Consider the following 16706-nt stretch of genomic DNA (forward strand, 5'->3'; position numbering starts at 1 on the left):
AACAAAGGGACTCGGGGAAACATCTTGGATTACCTTTCCTCTTTTCAACGCTAAAAACCAGCCGTGGCTTCCCCCCTTCTTTACGCACACATTTGCGCGCACACACAGCTCGTCCATTCAGCCCTTTGAGTTGACTAACAAAGTTTATTTAAGTGTTGTTATGTTATGGGGGCTGTAAGTGGAGGAATTAGCGACTTTTTGATTTCGAACAGCGGCAGTGTCACGGGCCGTGGCTTGTGTGACAACAAAGCTGTTTCCACCTGCAACAACAGCTGATACTGACACCATTAAATATCAGTGCTTAATCAGTTCTTTTAGCACTTTTTTTGAATAAATATTCTCCCATTTCTGTGCGCGTAACACTTTGGATTTATTTTAAGAATTTACGCATTTAAATGGTGTTAAACCCAAAGCATAAAATAATTACATTACAAATTATTCGGCTTATAGTTTAAATTATTGGGCAACTTTTTCTTCTTATTTAGGAATAAAGTTTGCAAGACAGCACTTTCTAATTTCCTGAATCGTTCTCTGAATGTCTGCATCATCCTCTGCCCTAAAAATAATTATGAGAAATAATCCTAACGCGATATAATTTATATGTATTCCCAGAGGAGGGGTGAAAAAAAAAACTTGATAAGTCTGAAAATATTAAATATGTACTTTGCATTGGCTCATATGTGCAGCCTGAGTGTGAACGTATGCCCGTGTGTGTGTGTATGTGAGTCTGTGGGGTAGGCTGACCCCGCCCATTTATGCTAATTAAGGCCTCCCATTGGTGTGTCAGTGGAGAAGGCCGGCTCTGATTGGCCAGGTCGAAGCCATTTATTCGCTGACAGCCCCCGTCACATGAATGGTTGTCTATTAACTTGTTCAAAAACTATCTGGAGTTGTCAAGGCTCAGGCGGACAGAGGCGAAAAAGTAGAGTTTGTTGATGCTTTTTCGGAGAAGCGACGGGAGAAGTTTTGTGGACACAACATAGCAGGGACCTATTGGGAGAAGGCTCTCTGTCTCACACACACAGACACACACATTACTCTGACACACACTCACCGAGAGGGAGAGAGAGAGAGCGAGCGAGAGAGGGAGAGAGAGTGTGTGGAGACGCGGCTTGATGCTTGTTGTTTTTGTCCAGAGAAAAGTTGCAGAGAAAATCGACAGGTAACTTTCAGCAGCAGCAGCAGCCCTGCGCTCCTCACTGTCTTGCCTCTGGCTTGTGGAGTTTGTCTCTGGTTTTTGATTTTTCGTCTGCCCGGGAGCTCCAACTGAAAAGCTGTTCCTGATGTATAACATGATGGAGACTGAACTGAAGCCCCCGGCTCCCCAGACCAACACGGGGGGCACGGGCAACACCAACTCGTCCGGCACCGGCGCCAACCAGAAAAACAGTCCGGAGCGGGTCAAGAGACCCATGAACGCGTTCATGGTGTGGTCCCGGGGCCAGAGGAGGAAGATGGCGCAAGAAAATCCTAAAATGCACAACTCGGAGATAAGCAAGAGACTGGGCGCTGAGTGGAAACTTCTGTCGGAGAGCGAGAAGAGACCTTTCATCGACGAAGCCAAGAGGCTGCGGGCCCTGCACATGAAGGAGCATCCGGATTACAAATACCGGCCCCGGCGGAAAACCAAGACCCTCATGAAGAAGGACAAGTACACCTTGCCCGGCGGGCTGCTGGCTCCGGCTGGAAACGGGATGGGAAGTGGGGTCGGTGTTGGGGTAGGGGCCGGGCTGGGCGGTGGGGTGAACCAGCGGATGGACAGCTATGCGGCGCACATGAACGGCTGGACCAACGGGGGTTACGGCATGATGCAGGACCAGCTGAGCTACCAGCACCCGGGGCTGAACGCGCACAACCCGGGCCAGATGCAGTCCATGCACCGCTACGACATGAGCGCCCTGCAGTACAACTCCATGACGAGCTCCCAGAGCTACATGAACGGCTCCCCGACATACTCCATGTCCTACTCCCAGCAAACCACGCCGGGGATGACCGCCCTGGGCTCCATGGGGCCCTCCTCGGTGGTGAAGTCCGAGTCCAGCAGCTCCAGCCCGCCCGTCGTCACCTCGTCGTCTCACCGGGCCGCCCCGGGCTGCCAGGGCGGAGATCTGAGGGACATGATCAGCATGTACCTGCCCGGGGCGGAGGTCAGCGAGCAGAGCGCTCAGACCAGGCTACACATGTCCGGCCACTACCAGAGCACCGTGGCCGGGACGACGATCAACGGCACGCTGCCGTTAACACACATGTAAGAGACACACAGCACAGAAAGAGAAAAAGAGAAAAGAACTTTTATAAGAGAAACTGTGGACTACTTAACGTTGGACTATTTTTGTACAGAAAAATTTCGGGGTGGGGAAAGTTGTATAGAAGTCTCCAGGAAAAAGGACATACGACTCTTTTTTTCTTTCATTTTATTCTAAGGAAGCTCTAGAGGAACGGTAGGAGATCCCCTCTTCACTGGTGGATGAAGTTTGGAAGACTAGAAAGTGGGAGTCGCAATCAAATGTTTTATTATTGCAATCACCTTTTGTACAGTATTTATCAAAGAAACATTACAATCAGATAAAATTGTTTGTTAAACTGCAAGAGGTTGCATTTTTCGTTTCCTATTTTTTTTTTTTTTTTACATAAAGCAACTCCAGTTCTGCAGAAAAATATTAAAAGTGAAAAATGGCAGAACCGTAATTACTGCAAAAACATTGGAAAGGAAAGGGACATAAAAGGAAGCAGGTAATACTGTGGTTTTTGTTTTTGTTTTTCTCATTTAGGGTCAATATTACTAAACATTTTAATTTCTTTAAAAAAAAAATGAGACACTTTTGTTTTTCTCTCATACAGCTTAAAATATAGGTTGTTTTAATTTATATTTCCGTCTCCCACTTTTCATCTGTTAGAGGTTACGACGCTTGTGCTCTTTATTTTCTAATTGATTTGTACAATTTCTGTATATTTACTGTGATATTTTAAGTTTTTATTTCAAAAATTCATTCCCGTAGTTGTATTTTAAAAATTTTGTGGCCTGTACTGCAGAAGCCAACCACTCCATGTATATATATACCGGAACTAATACCATCCTTATAACAGTTACAATTTCAGCTGAGTATATTTTTTTTCAATATGCAGTTTGAAATGAATAAATTTTGGAAATTTGGATACTTGAAATGGTTTGAGTTTTGATTTGATTTTCTCGGTCATCACATGTTGTCACCTGTCTATGGAACTTGTTTTTTGTTTTGTTTTTGTTGTTATTTTCTCCTGTCTGTTAATTCTTACCTGTATATTTTAACAACCCTATGAATATAAACCTTAAAGAAACAACATTTTAGGAACGACTTGCCTTCTTTGAAAAAAAAAAACTCATCGCATGAATTCAGCTTGTGCGTCGTGGTTAACCACGTTTCTATTTTCTAGTGACTGCGGATGGCCCCCACCAAGCCAAAGTTTGGGGAAGAATTTTCCACCATAATACCCAACGTCCCCAGGTATAGACTGTCATTTCTCCTCTTCTATAATCGATCAAACACGGTCAGAATTGCTGCTGAAGCCGAGTTTACACCTTAAAATAATAATGTAACAATTTATCAAGACCATGTTATTTGTGTGCTTATGTATTAGGTTATAGGAGAATAATCAGAGCAAAATGACACAGATCAAATTCACACATTTTAGATTTGTGTGGATTTTATTTTCTAAATTAGAGCATCTTGAGCTCAGGCCTTGTTTCACACAGCTCTTCTTGCAGTTTACTTCTACTACTACTACTAATATTAATAACAATAATAGTATCAGCAATAGTAATAACGTGTGTTGGTTTTGGGAAGCTGGCTTATCAGGGTAAAATGTCCAACTAGGTGCAAATTGAAGGTGAGCCCTCTTGAAAGGAGCCAGGCGAGCGGGACCAGCCGGGGATGCTGTCTTTTTTTTTTTTTTTCCTCTCTCTCTCTCCTCTGCGTTGTAATAGCTCCACACTAGATTTCTCGAGTGTGGCCATTTTAATTTAATGTTTAATCAAACGGGCCCTGCTGTTTCCCCGTTAACCCCGCTTCTCATGGTTCAAGCTCTCCGGTGACTCTCGCTGCACATCCTCACCACTACCCTTACCCCCCTTCCTCCCCCCTTTAGCCTTAAAGAAAAAAAAAAAAACGAATCGTTTCCAAACTAATAATAATCATAATAATAATAATAATAAAAATCTTCCCATGCATCTTTGTGCCAGCCAGACCGGTTTCCCCCCCTCTTATAATAATAATCCTTATGATGAGCTAACAGCTCGCCCTGAATTTAACTAACGGTTTTAAATCTGGGGGGATGTGTGTTTGTGTGTCTGTGTCTGTGTGTGATTAGGACCGTTGCGTCTTGCAGGCAGGGTCCCGGGGGAGCGGCAGATGAATATTTGAAGAGGCCCCTCGGTATTTATCCGTCCACTTCTCCCACTCTCCCTGTCGGACCCTCGAGAGGTCAAACTGATCGTCGGTTGCTCCATTAATTATTGATCCGAGCAGCTGGATGAGTTGTAATAGCCGAGGACGCCCGTGATAAACAATTTGCTTTAAAAGGTCGCACTGTATATTAAATTGTCTGTGTGTGTGTGGAGCGCCGGGGCCCCTCCGAGGCCCGGAGGCCCCCTCGAAATGATTATTTTTTTCCCCGGCTGATCGCTGCACCTTTGATGTGTTTTTTTTTTTTTTTTTTTCAACGCAGAGAATACACTCGATGTATTTGATCATCAACGTGTACATTTTCTGTGGCGTGGAATAAAAATACCTGTGGCTTAGACTTTGCGCACGCAAGACCCAACTCGAGGCCCAGGCTGCTTGGGAGCAAATTATTTTACACTTTAATGAAACTGCACACACGGCGTTTTGAGTTTAAACATTTTATTTATTTGAGTTTTTAAGGTGTAAACGTGTCTCATTCATTTCGATGTCCGTGTCAGATCCCTTCTTTAAAAAAAAAAGCACAAAACAAACTAAACGAGTCTACTTTACTTGAGGGTGAGGCCAAACAGTCTCCAACTAGGATACGGTAAATGTTCCCTCTGAAAACACCGGTATCGCGCTATCTCGGTAGAAAAATATTAGCCCGCATTTGGCCCCTGTGCTTTCGGAAAAAAAAAAAAAAAAAACAGATTTAATCTCAGAGGCGCTTTAGGCTCAGTGGCGCTCGTGTTCAAACGTTAAATGGGAAAAAAAAGGCGCCGCAGTGCACAGGTGACACAGGAAATCAAGAGTCTGAAATATGTTACACCTCGCGCGGCGTAAAAAAGCTGGAGCTGATTGCGCGTGCACGGGATGAAATAAAAGTGGTTTAGTGTTGAAAAGCGAAAGAAATAAGTTTGAAAATGACATTTAGCGCGCAGCCAGGTGGAGGTAAAGGGAGATATAGAAAGTGGGAGGCCCGGTCAAGGTGTTCCCCCTTCTCCCAACCATCCATCTCTCCATCCATCTCTCCATCCTGCCAGCCATCCATTTCCCCTTCTGTCCCTCGCGTGCAGTCTGGCTGTCGTAGCTCGAGGATATTTGGCCTGCAACAGGTGGTAAGCGCGCGCCTCAGCTTTTTTTTTTTTTGTGCCCCCGGTTTAAAAAAAAAAAAAAAAAAAAAGCAGATGTTATCAGTGATAACCTGGCGTGTGGCTGCGCCTCTATCACAACATCCTTTAATCACAGAGGCGTCCATTTTTAATCTTTTAATCGACTATTAAAATATAAACTCGCCGTGAAAAAAAATACTCTCTTGTCGCTGCTCAGTTTGAATCGAGACAATTAAAAGTTTACAGAATAAATTATTAGAATATCAAATAGTAGTAGTAATATTATTAACCCGCAATGTGTGACCGTGGGTCAGTGTGTCAGACCAAGCTTTATCCGGGGCTATCTCCAAATGCACGTGTTAATCGTTGAGATTATATGATGGATTATTTTATCCTATTTTATTTTTTTTCTTAAATTAGGTCAAATGACCCAGGTGCACGCACGCAAACGCGCGGGCGCGCACGGGAAACAAAACGAGCTTAGTGGCCTGTAATCCCACGAGAGCCACTTTCCTTTTTCCACCACACTGCGGGTAATAAAGAGGAGGGGGCATGACGTCAACCCCACATCAAGGGTCCCTCAACAGCATCTCGTATAGGACCCCCCCAATCACTGATCAGCTTAATCGTCATGAAAACATCAGGCTGGTTTAGATTTTTGTTAATAGACAATAAATTAACAACATCACCAGCCTTTTTTTTTAAACTATAGAAACACAAAATTAAATTATTAATAATGAAAAAGTAGTTTTCTGTGCGTTAATAAAGCAAAGTTTTTGTGATGAAGTCATAAATCGGGCCTTTTAAAGCTCTAAAGCAGCCAGAATCTTTGCACAGATTATGATATGACTGCAGCAGGCTCACGAGGACGGTTCTGTTGGTCGGGTTCTGTGAATACACTTGAAACCTTCTGAGAAAAAAAAAATCTGACATGTTTATGTTCTGCTCTTCCTGCGTCGCTCTGCAACCCTCAAGTGTGTCTTTTTGGGGCTCTGCCTGCATCACAGGGACGGACAGCGAGAATGGTTGAATAGCAAAACTGTCAGAGCTGAGTGTGTGTGTGTGTGTGTGTGTTGTGTGTCAGAGCGTGTGTGTGTGTGTGTGTGTGTGTGGAGCATAGAGGGACTGAATGGCAGCCAGTAGCCTGCTGATCTAGCGCAGGTGCAGGGAAGGGAAGCGGGTGGTGTGTATGTGTGTGGAGGGGCTTCTCTCTCTCTCTCTCTCTCTCTCTCACACACACACCCACCCTCTCTCTCTTACTCTCACTCTCCCCCCTCCACACACACACACACACACACACACATACACACACTTCCATTGAATAGGACCACACACTGACAGACCAGCATGCCATCAGCCTCGCGCTGCTCCCGGCCTGCATTCTCAGAGGCCTCTGCGACACCCACCCTTTACCCCTCTTCTCCTTCTTCTTCTCCTTCTTCCCCTCTACCTCCTCCTCCTCCCCCTCCTCCTCCTCCATCCCCCTTTTCCTCCCCCACCACGTCACCAGCGGCTCGATCTCCGTTTATCATTTCTGCTCATTGATGCTGACAGCTTTATAGAGCGCCATCATTAGAGGAATGCACAGTTTGCAGCGGATCACGACTCCAGAAAGAAAACCCACCAACAGCTCCGTCTATCTATAGCTTCCTGTCGGTCTGAGGGCCACTGCAACAAAGAAGCAACTGTAGTTTGCTCAGGTGCATGCGATAAGTTGTTTTTTTTACCTCATGTGGGCGTTCACAGATGAAGTTTTAACATTCTAACTTGGGCTGACTCTTGCTTTCTTCCCCATTTGGCGTCCATTTTTTTATAGCTACATATTACTGCCTGTCATTGATGAATCTCTGTCGTGCCTGGTAACAGCGTTCCTTGGCTCTGATTGGCAGCTGATGCGCTTCACACTCAACGCGGTTGCGTAAAAGTTCATATATTTTCCTGCGACTCTTTTCTAGACAGTTTGGGTGTCCTGAAGTGAAATGTAACTTCTCTGTAGCGTGCTTCTTTTGGTTCTTGAGGACATTAGCATGGAAAGAGGAGAGGCTGAGGGATGGAGGGGGGTGTGTGTGTGTGCACGGAGGGAGGGAGGGATGGAGGGAGGGTGGGTGGTGGTGGTGATGGAGTTACTCTGAGAACAGACGACAATATAAGGGCCTGTTGTATCCTCCTCCTGTAACGCTGTAAAACTGATCTCCCACGAAATAATAAATCAGCTCATCTCATTACGCCGACACCGCTCTCATCTTATTATTGTTTTGTGCCACTTACTTCTTATGGGATTATAAACTCAATAACTTTACAAGATTATTGAATTTGATCTTCTAATCTGATTCGTCCTTCTAATTCAGCCACAAGTTAAAAAACATTTCCAGTGCAGATTTCCTCTAGTTTTAATTTACAGACTCAATTTTCCCACATAGTCAAAAAAAAAAAAAAAACGCAAGTGTCGATGTGCACATTGTCTTATAACTAATTCGAGTTAATATAGCCATAATGACAGTATAACGGCACGCTAATTGGCCTTTTTTCCTTCGCCACAATGCTCCCAGATCAGCATCTCTTTATTGTTTAATAACGTCAAACGCTTGGCTGGCTGTGCTGGCTGCTGAGCCCGCTGGCTGCTGTTGGGAAGAGGACAATGCGAGCTCCGATTCAGGAGTTTCACTCATGAGCTACAGATTACGGAGGCTGAAGAAAGGATCCAGAGCAAAGAGAAGGAGGAGAAGGCTTTTAAAGAGCTGCCACTGGAGGCTCAAACAAACCCGAGTTTAAAAGAAATGGAAACACGAGTCATTTGCAACAAAGCGGGTGTCAGTTTTTTTTTTTTAAATTTATTCATTTAATTGTTTAATGTGCTTCTTTGCCGAAGGATATTTTTGTGTCTTTTAGGCGTCTTGAAGCAACAGGTGACTGTAGCTCCGGCCTTCCATGATAGCCACAAGTGAAAGTGGTGCAAGGCCTGCTAGTCTTTTGTTGTCCGGAAATTTGTGTTTACTGAAGGGCAGGGGGGGGGGGGGGTAGAGGTAGAGGGTAGGGGGTGGAGGGATCAGTCTGCATACAGGAAAGAAAAAATAGTTTTGTCAAGTAAAATCGATGCAAATTTGGATTGAAGATACACTAGTAGTAATGAAGTGATATTTGTTAGCAGCTCTTCAGACCTAAAAATATTTCTGCTGCTGCTGCAGATCCTCGCTGGTCTGGAATGAAACGGGTTTCCAGCTCTGACTCAACAGCTCAAGAAGACCGGGTGGGGAGGGGAGCGGGGAGCTGGGAGCTGGGAGGGGAAGAGGACGGGGTGGGACACACAGAAAGAGGCGATCGTTGCTGCAGCGACTGGTTTCTTCGATCCAGTTGTTGGTAGGTGTAGGAGCTGTGCTGCCATCCGGCCTTCAGCTCTGATTAAGTTTTTCTTTTTTAATTTAAAGCAGAAGCCTCAAATTCCTGCGGAGTCACTATTTTTGACACGCAGCCAGAGAATACGTTATGCACAGAAAATAGATTTTTGTTCCTTCGTGAGGGGCTTTTCTGAAATAAATGATTGATTTAATAATAGGTAGCGCACAGCAGGTTAATTCCCATCTGTTAGGTTTTTTTTTGTGTGTGTGTGTGTTTACATTTTATCTTTATCTGTTTTGTTTTTTTTTCATCTGATGGAGGTGGTTTGTCAGATTCTTTGATAGAGAAGTCTGTTGAGCTGATGGGACTGAATCATCATTAACAAGCCAACAGACACAGGAACCCCCCCCTCTCTCCTCCCCTCTCCCCTCTCCCCTCCTCTGCTCTCATTTCCCAGCATAGACACTAACCTCTTTCACTCTGTCATCAGCCTGACTCTCTCCCTCTCTCCCTCTCCACCGACCAGCACACAACAGCACAGTCCATTGTTCCCGGGCCACCACCCCCCCTCCGCAACAACCCCTCCACCACAACCCCAACCCCTCCCTCAGCATGGCCCCCCGACCCAACTGTTGACCAACAACTCCACTCGCACATTAAAACGGAGGGGGGGCTGCGGGGCTTTGTCCTATTTTAGAATTATGACACATCCAGAAATGCACGCTGAGAGGCGAGGAAAGACAAAAAAGAAAAGTGGGTATAAGTGTCTGAAAAAGGTGCGGCTCCCTCTCTCAGTTTGATTCATCAGAGAAAGAAGTAAGAGGAATAGATATTGTGATGGGAAAAATTCTGTATCACATCAAACACCCAGTCTAATAAACCAAATAAACTCATCTCTTTGGAATTAAATCCTCATTTAAACATTAAGCCTGACACTTGTTTGAAACTCTATCTATCTATCTATCTATCTATCTATCTATCTATCTATCTATCTATCTATCTATCTATCTATCTATCTATCTATCTATCTATCTATCTGTCCATCTGTCCATCTGTCCATCTATCTAGTTGATATCCTCAACAAAGTGTCTTTTACTGTACTGTCGGGTTTGTAATTTGCTCCCACTCCTTTAGCAAAACTCAGTTTAACCCCCTGAGACGCTGTGTCCTCATATGGGGACATTAGGTTTTAGGTTTGTGGCCGCTTATTCTGCTTAATTTGGACCTGTTGTCCTCACAAGTGGACGCTTTTGTCTGAAATATACTGACAGCAAAGAGTCAATAGATTCATTAATTCTGCAGCCAATCATGGGACAAAAGTGGACAAGGCAAAAAGGCAAAAAACATCATGTTTTACTGTTGAAACTTGTTTGTTTATGCTCTTTAAGTTTTGTGGTTTAATATGATACACAAATTTTATAAATAGTAACAAGTCGCAAATGAGCAAGTACTCGTTTGAGGACGTTGGGACTTCATTACTTGCAAGCCTGTTTTTTGCACAGCAGTGTTCAGGCACTGAAGTAGTTTTATACATTTGATGCACATTGGTGACTTTATTGCATGACCTAATGAAATAATCCCTGTGTCCACATATGAGGACTTTTTTTTCTACTTCCTGTTTTGTGCTCAGTTTTTATACTTAGGTTCTGCTAATCCCAAATATCTTGGAGAAATTAAAAATGCCTTGCAAACAAAACTTTGGGTCTCAGGAGGTTAAACCACTTCTCATGCTGCACCTCCAATATATTAAACAAACTTACATTTTTGGGAATTTGACAGTGTGTTCTGAAGGGATTACATTCCCCCCCTGTCAGTAGTCAACTCTGGTGTTGTGCGTTGCTTTTGTGTGTGTGTGTTTAAGCAGCCTCACAGGACAAGGTGTTAATGTGTTTTTAAAGGTAGGCTTACATTACAGCCACGCCACTGAGAGATAGTTGTTCAAAGGCTGCGCTGACATCAACACGACAGCTCGTACATAGGCCGCACTCCCCCTCCTCCTCCCCCTCCTCCTCCAGACACCGACCTCCTCTTACGTTTTCTCTCACGTTCCACATTTATATTCCCTTCAAGAATCAGATAAAAGCATCCCCTAAATGTCATTTCCTGGATGTTTTTGTGCCTCGGCAACAGACAAAATGCGGGTATCACGAGTCATGTCGCAGATTGCATTCCTCCACGTGGAAATGCCATATCTCTTTCGGTGGTGAATTATTCATTCGACCCTCGCCTGGTTTGCTCACATTGAACTCTGTGTTATTTCTTTTATTTTTTTTTTAGTTTTGACACCAAGGATCATATTTTACTCTAAACACTATGTATTCACCCTCAGACCGACTCGCTCTAATTAACCTGGGTTCAAGAAAATACATAAATAAATAAAACGTGGCTGAACTTCATTAAGCAGGTTATTCTATACGTCACTTGGACGTGACATTAATATCTAACTAAGATTATAATCTCACCCACTCATTCTATATATAATGTCATTAACCTATGTTAGAATGAATGCTTAGACCCTTTGTCTTATACATGCAGTTTTTCTGAGGTGTAGCCACGACTCAGGAAAGTCGCATTAAAACAGCATTTTGACTCCAATCCTATTAGTATTTGGGTTAAAAATTAAAACTGCGGACTTCTCCGTCTTCACATCCCCACATTTGTCCAACTCCTGCGAAGAGCAATCTCCTTTTTATGATGCGTAAAATCTGGCTCCCGGTCGACGGTGTTGTGACGGTAGTGTAGATTTCGATTGATTGCATCAGTCACTATCGGGCTATTCTGGAGCTAGTGACTCTAAAGGTCTCCCTCTCTGTCTCTCTCTGTCCCTCTCCGTCTCTGACAGAAGCTGTTGTTGAATGGAAGAGTGGCCTCTTTCAGTGTGGGTGTCCCCTCGGGGCCAACTGGGAGAGATAATCAGACAGGACAGTTACAGACAGACAGGGAGGCAGATGCAGTGAACTGAAGTTGTTTCTCCCGGACTCTGCTGAGGCCCATTTTTGAGATGTTGTTGTGAATTCACATTCGTACATTAAGGACGTTTTTTTCAAGTTTTTATTTCGTGTTATTTCATGATTTTTTCACCCCCCTCCTGAAAGTCAGTCACAGAGGTTTTAAATCCCGTCCTCTAAATATACAGTGTGTAGCAAAATCTTCTCTATTATCTTAAAAGTTGGTGCAAAACACAGTAGATTAGATTAAATTGGATCAGTTTAGAGCAGCCTGAGACTTACAGGAGCTGAGATTACTTTAATGTTTACAGTTCTTAAACGTGGAAATCAGCTTTATCCACAAATCCGAAATGGGAAAGTTTGAGGGGGAAAAAAAATGTGACCCAACCCATGTGGGTTTCTACTTTTTTTTTTCTCTCTACGTTCTTTTCTCCACAGGGGAAACCATCAAACATGTTTAGTTCTGCAACTAATAGAAGTGTGTACCTGACATCTTGGAGCTGTTCGCTGTGTACCAGAGTGTATTATTTCCCATTAGTGTTGTGCGATGTGAAATGATGGTAACGAGTAAAACAGGTATTTGGTAATGTTAAAAGAAACAACGTAATCTTTGCTTGAGCTCCTATTTTTCAAAGATTATAACCGACCTCGTCGCTGGAAGTTTCCACCAGAGCTTTGCTGACTACACCTGCACGTATGTGTGTAGGTGTGTGTGAGGTAGGGTGGGAGAGGGAGAGAGACTTGACAAATATAGGGCAGAAAGAGAGAGAGAGAGAGGGAGAGAGAGAGGTCTGGGTTGGGCTGGGCAGGTCAGTGCAGCAGCATTTGATTGTAAATAAGAGAGGAGTCAGTTCACACGCCGATCAAGTGACTGCCGGGAACAAGCGAGCCATTTGAATCAGGTGGCTATCTCCCTATCTGAGAGATCAGAGCCATGTCACCCCCCCACACCCCCTCCGCCACCCCACCCCACCCCACCCCACCTGCCTCTCCTCCCTTCGCTCTTGTCATTGTGTGTTGCGCAGTAAGGGACACACACACATGCACACAAGTGAAATGACATGTCCCTCCCTGCTGGCTATAAGGCCAGGCAGAGTGGCTGGATGGGATTTCACTGTCTCACGTTAGAAGAGGAAAGAAAGGAAAACGGAGGAGGACCCCTCAGAGTATAACATCCTGAAACCTCTCCTGTCATTGGCTTTGTCGTCTGTCACAGTCACTGCAGGGAGCTGAAGTATACCGCTGAGACAGTTGTAAATTTTTGAGTTTTAGCTTGGTGTGCTTTTTTTTTTTTTTTTTTTTTTTTTTTTTTTAATTTCTCCAAGTTATTAGGAATTAGTGGGACATAAGAAGTAGTGGAAGTACTGGAAATAGTCCTTGCAAAAAATTATGTCCTCATATGTGGACACAGGGATTATTTCGCTCAGTATTATAATAAAATCATCAATATGTAACAAAATATGAAACTGAACATGGCTTTGCAAAGACGGAATTGCAAATAGCGAATTCTCAAATGTCCTCAAGTTATAGCTCGTTACTATTGATAGAATTTATTACGTTTGTGCATCATATTAAACTAGAAAACTATAATAAACATAAAAAAACAAGTTTCAACTGTAAGGTTTTGTACCTTGTCCACTTTTGTTATGTGATCGGCCACAGAATGAATCCACTGAAATGTCTGCTATCATGTTTTTACACCAACTAGTATCTAGTTATGAGGATAAAAGTCTAAATGAAGCAGAAGAAGCTGCCGCAGACTAAAAACTCAACGTCCCCGTTTGAGGACACAGGGTCTCAGGAGGTTAAAGTATTGCCAACTAAAGATGAGTGGTGTATTTGAAGTATTCCCACGCCCTAATTTATCTTAATCTTATCTTTTATAGCAGAAACTGAGGCTTGATCTCTTATTTTCACCATTATTTATGTGTTAATTAATATTAATGTCATAAAAAATGTCATAAAATTATATATTTTTTAAATGAATTAAACCCAGAACCCAAGAACCCATGTTAAAAAAAAATTACCAAGTATTAAATTTGTAGTGATGCAAAACAGATCAAATGCTCACATTTGAGGAGATTTCAGCAAATTTCTGCCTTGACTTCAAAATTGCTAATTTCAGGTCTGATCAAATCAGGTTTAATTCATAATGACTCTGCTTTGACCGTGTCACTACAACAAGCAGGAGGATGCTCTTCAATTTGCTTAAAGACCTGTAAAAAAAAAAAAAAAAAAAATGGATCTGATAAAACACGAAGGGAGACACAGACACACACACACACACACACACACACTCACATGTGCTTTTTACGCTGCGTCTTGACAACGACCCCCGGGGGAGACGATGATGTGTGGCAGCTGCTGCCTGTTCATATTGATTAAATGACAGCCAGGATCATTTACCGATTTACCGACTGACGGAGCTCAAACGCTGCCCCCAGGGAGGCTTCAGGGCTGTTAGCTCTGCTGGACGGTTTAATGGTGAACATCATCCGGGTCCGTCCCACTGTGATCCCACAGGATGCGCGTTATAGATTACGCGGTTCACTTTTTGATGTCAACGTAATCGATAACAGCTCCTAAACCAGTGCAGATAATAGCAGGAAGACACAGCGACAAAGTTAGAGATAAAATAATCTAAAAAAAAAGTTCACTTTTTGTATATATTGACTGTTTTTCAGTCAGTTTACTGCAACATTTACCACTATATTTCTTCTTATTATTAAGTTTTATCTTAGTGGAGATGAACGGTGGCCAGAAATACTGAAGAGTATCAAGGTTTCTAAATGCTGTTTTACTTTAAAATGTATTAGAATAGAGACAAAAACACATTTAAAACTAATTACTAACAGCAGAAAAGAGGAGGGGAATATGACAGAATTGCTGAAAACTAATTAAAAAGTTTGTATGAAATATGAATGAGTGTGAAAAGGACTGAATACAGACAAATGGGGCAAAATGTGAATGAGCAAAATTAATCAGACTGGACATAAAAATATCAAAATGTGAGAAAACAGAAATAGTTAGTAGAGGCATGTAGATAAAAGATACAAAGATACAGTTCCTTCTGTACATGCGTATAAGACCATGTTGGTAACGATGAAATATACCAACCTGACTTCACAAATCTTTTCCTTTCTTCAACCTGTTTTTTTTAAATAAAGTAGCCAATAGCAAAGTTTAGTTTTGAGCTTCTTAGAAACTCGTCCTCTTCCCGTTTCTTGTATAAGAGATCGACGTGTTGTAGGGATGTAATGTATAAGCTGGACAGTTATCACAGGATGGCAAATAACTGAAGATGGACCGAACAGTAAAAGGACATGGCAGGAAAAAGACATCCGGGGGACCTGTGTGGGAACAGGATAGGACATTACCTAATGTGAGACAGTACAGGACAATGCAATGCAAGACATGAAAGGGATGGTTATGATTGCTGAGGACAGGACAAGATAAAACCGGACTTAAGTGGACAGGAAAGAACATGGCAAGAAAAGAGCAAGTAGGACGACACGCTATACATGACAGGTCAAAAGAGGACATGGTATAAAAGGACGCTACGGGAAGAGGAAGGGCTGTGGTGTTGTAGGACAGGACAGTAAAAGGACAAGTAATATGAGACATTAGGGCGACACTGGCTTATAGGACAGGAGTGGATGTCAAAAAAAAAAAAAAATGGACATGAGAAGAAAAGGCATGAATAAGTCGGAGGAGAAAGGGACGGGCCGTGCTGCTGTCTCCTTTTCATGTATCCGTATTATGTCCCCGCATGTGTGCGGTGAGTCGACAGCACTGGCAGTACCGTTGGGGACAGTCGGGACATTCGGCAGCGTTAACTGCTGCCAACTGTCCCCGTCCTGAGAGCTTTGGCTCGTCCTGCGTCCGTCCGTAGAGTGTGTGGCCTTGGGAACGCGCCAGGTGAAGCTGTTGAGCTCAGATTAAAGCAGAGACGGATCAATCACTTCAGTCTCCGAGTCGGTGAGCGACGGCGAGCCTGGGGACACAAACACGGAGGCTATTGATTTTGAGTCTCCTTCCATCAGATCCGTGTGAATTGCTGCTCCTCACGACGCACACGTGATGGTCCTCGCTCCTTTGACTCTGCCTCTCCGTCCCTGTCAGCCTCAGTCTGGTTGACGGGACTCTGTGAGCAGGAATGTCCCTCTGGCCATGTTTTCTAATGGGCCTGCAGGATGTTAAACAGCATGGAGGAAGGTCTCTATGACACCTAAAGGGGGCTGTTAACCGTAAAATGTAATATGCTGAGGTGTTTACAGCTCGTGGAGAAGTGTAGCCTGAAAAAGTTCAAATAATGTTGGTTAGTATAAAAATAAGAGGTGCTAAAATAAAACATAAAACGTCAACAGCAATATGGATTTATAGAATTGTAACCAGATTTAATTACTTCTGGTTTACTTGCAAACATTGACTGTATATGTTATGGACAAACCCACTGTGACATCACCCATCGGATTCTGAACCTCGAAAATGCCGCAGGTCATTTTAAAGCTACTAACTGACACCTGACTCGGGTCAACTTTTGCTAAACCCTTTCCAGAGCTCCAGTGACATGACAAAGCTTCTACCAATCCCCATCAAAGTGAAGGCTGAAAAATGAAAGAAAAACTTATTTTTTGCCAATAGCCAGTCCCCAGAACTATTTAGCCATAACATTTCAAAGTTATGGGACTAACGTACATTTTTATAAGGATGACGATGGCAAAGAAGCTTTCATCCATATTAGCCTTGGACATTATTCCTATGGAGATGAATTTATAGATTTATTGTACAATTTATAGCTGTAGCAAATTCAAAACACTGTGTTGCTACTTTACCATTTAATTAATAACAAAAACAGAAATAGCGCTAAAAGAAAATTTTGCTAACAA

General features: G+C 43.1%; 1 protein-coding gene and 1 long non-coding RNA gene across 2 annotated transcripts in view; both read left to right on the plus strand.

Moving 5' to 3' along the window:
- LOC125009194 overlaps positions 1-16706 on the plus strand; it is an 82723-nt gene that overhangs the window by 39844 nt on the left and 26173 nt on the right. The gene's annotated exons all lie outside the window — the stretch shown is intronic.
- sox2 (SRY-box transcription factor 2) lies at positions 598-3154 on the plus strand. The gene has a single exon (XM_047586921.1). It carries the CDS (start codon positions 1284-1286, stop codon positions 2250-2252), a length of 969 nt encoding a protein of 322 aa, XP_047442877.1. The 5' UTR covers positions 598-1283; the 3' UTR covers positions 2253-3154.

This window comes from Mugil cephalus, chromosome 6 (assembly GCF_022458985.1).
Source record: "Mugil cephalus isolate CIBA_MC_2020 chromosome 6, CIBA_Mcephalus_1.1, whole genome shotgun sequence".
In the NCBI taxonomy this organism is placed as follows: Eukaryota; Metazoa; Chordata; class Actinopteri; order Mugiliformes; family Mugilidae; genus Mugil; species Mugil cephalus.

What these genes read in the sequence shown, in the direction of transcription:
- sox2 (XM_047586921.1), top strand. Translation starts at nt 1,284, where the DNA reads ATGTATAACATGATGGAGACTGAACTGAAGCCCCCGGCTCCCCAGACC.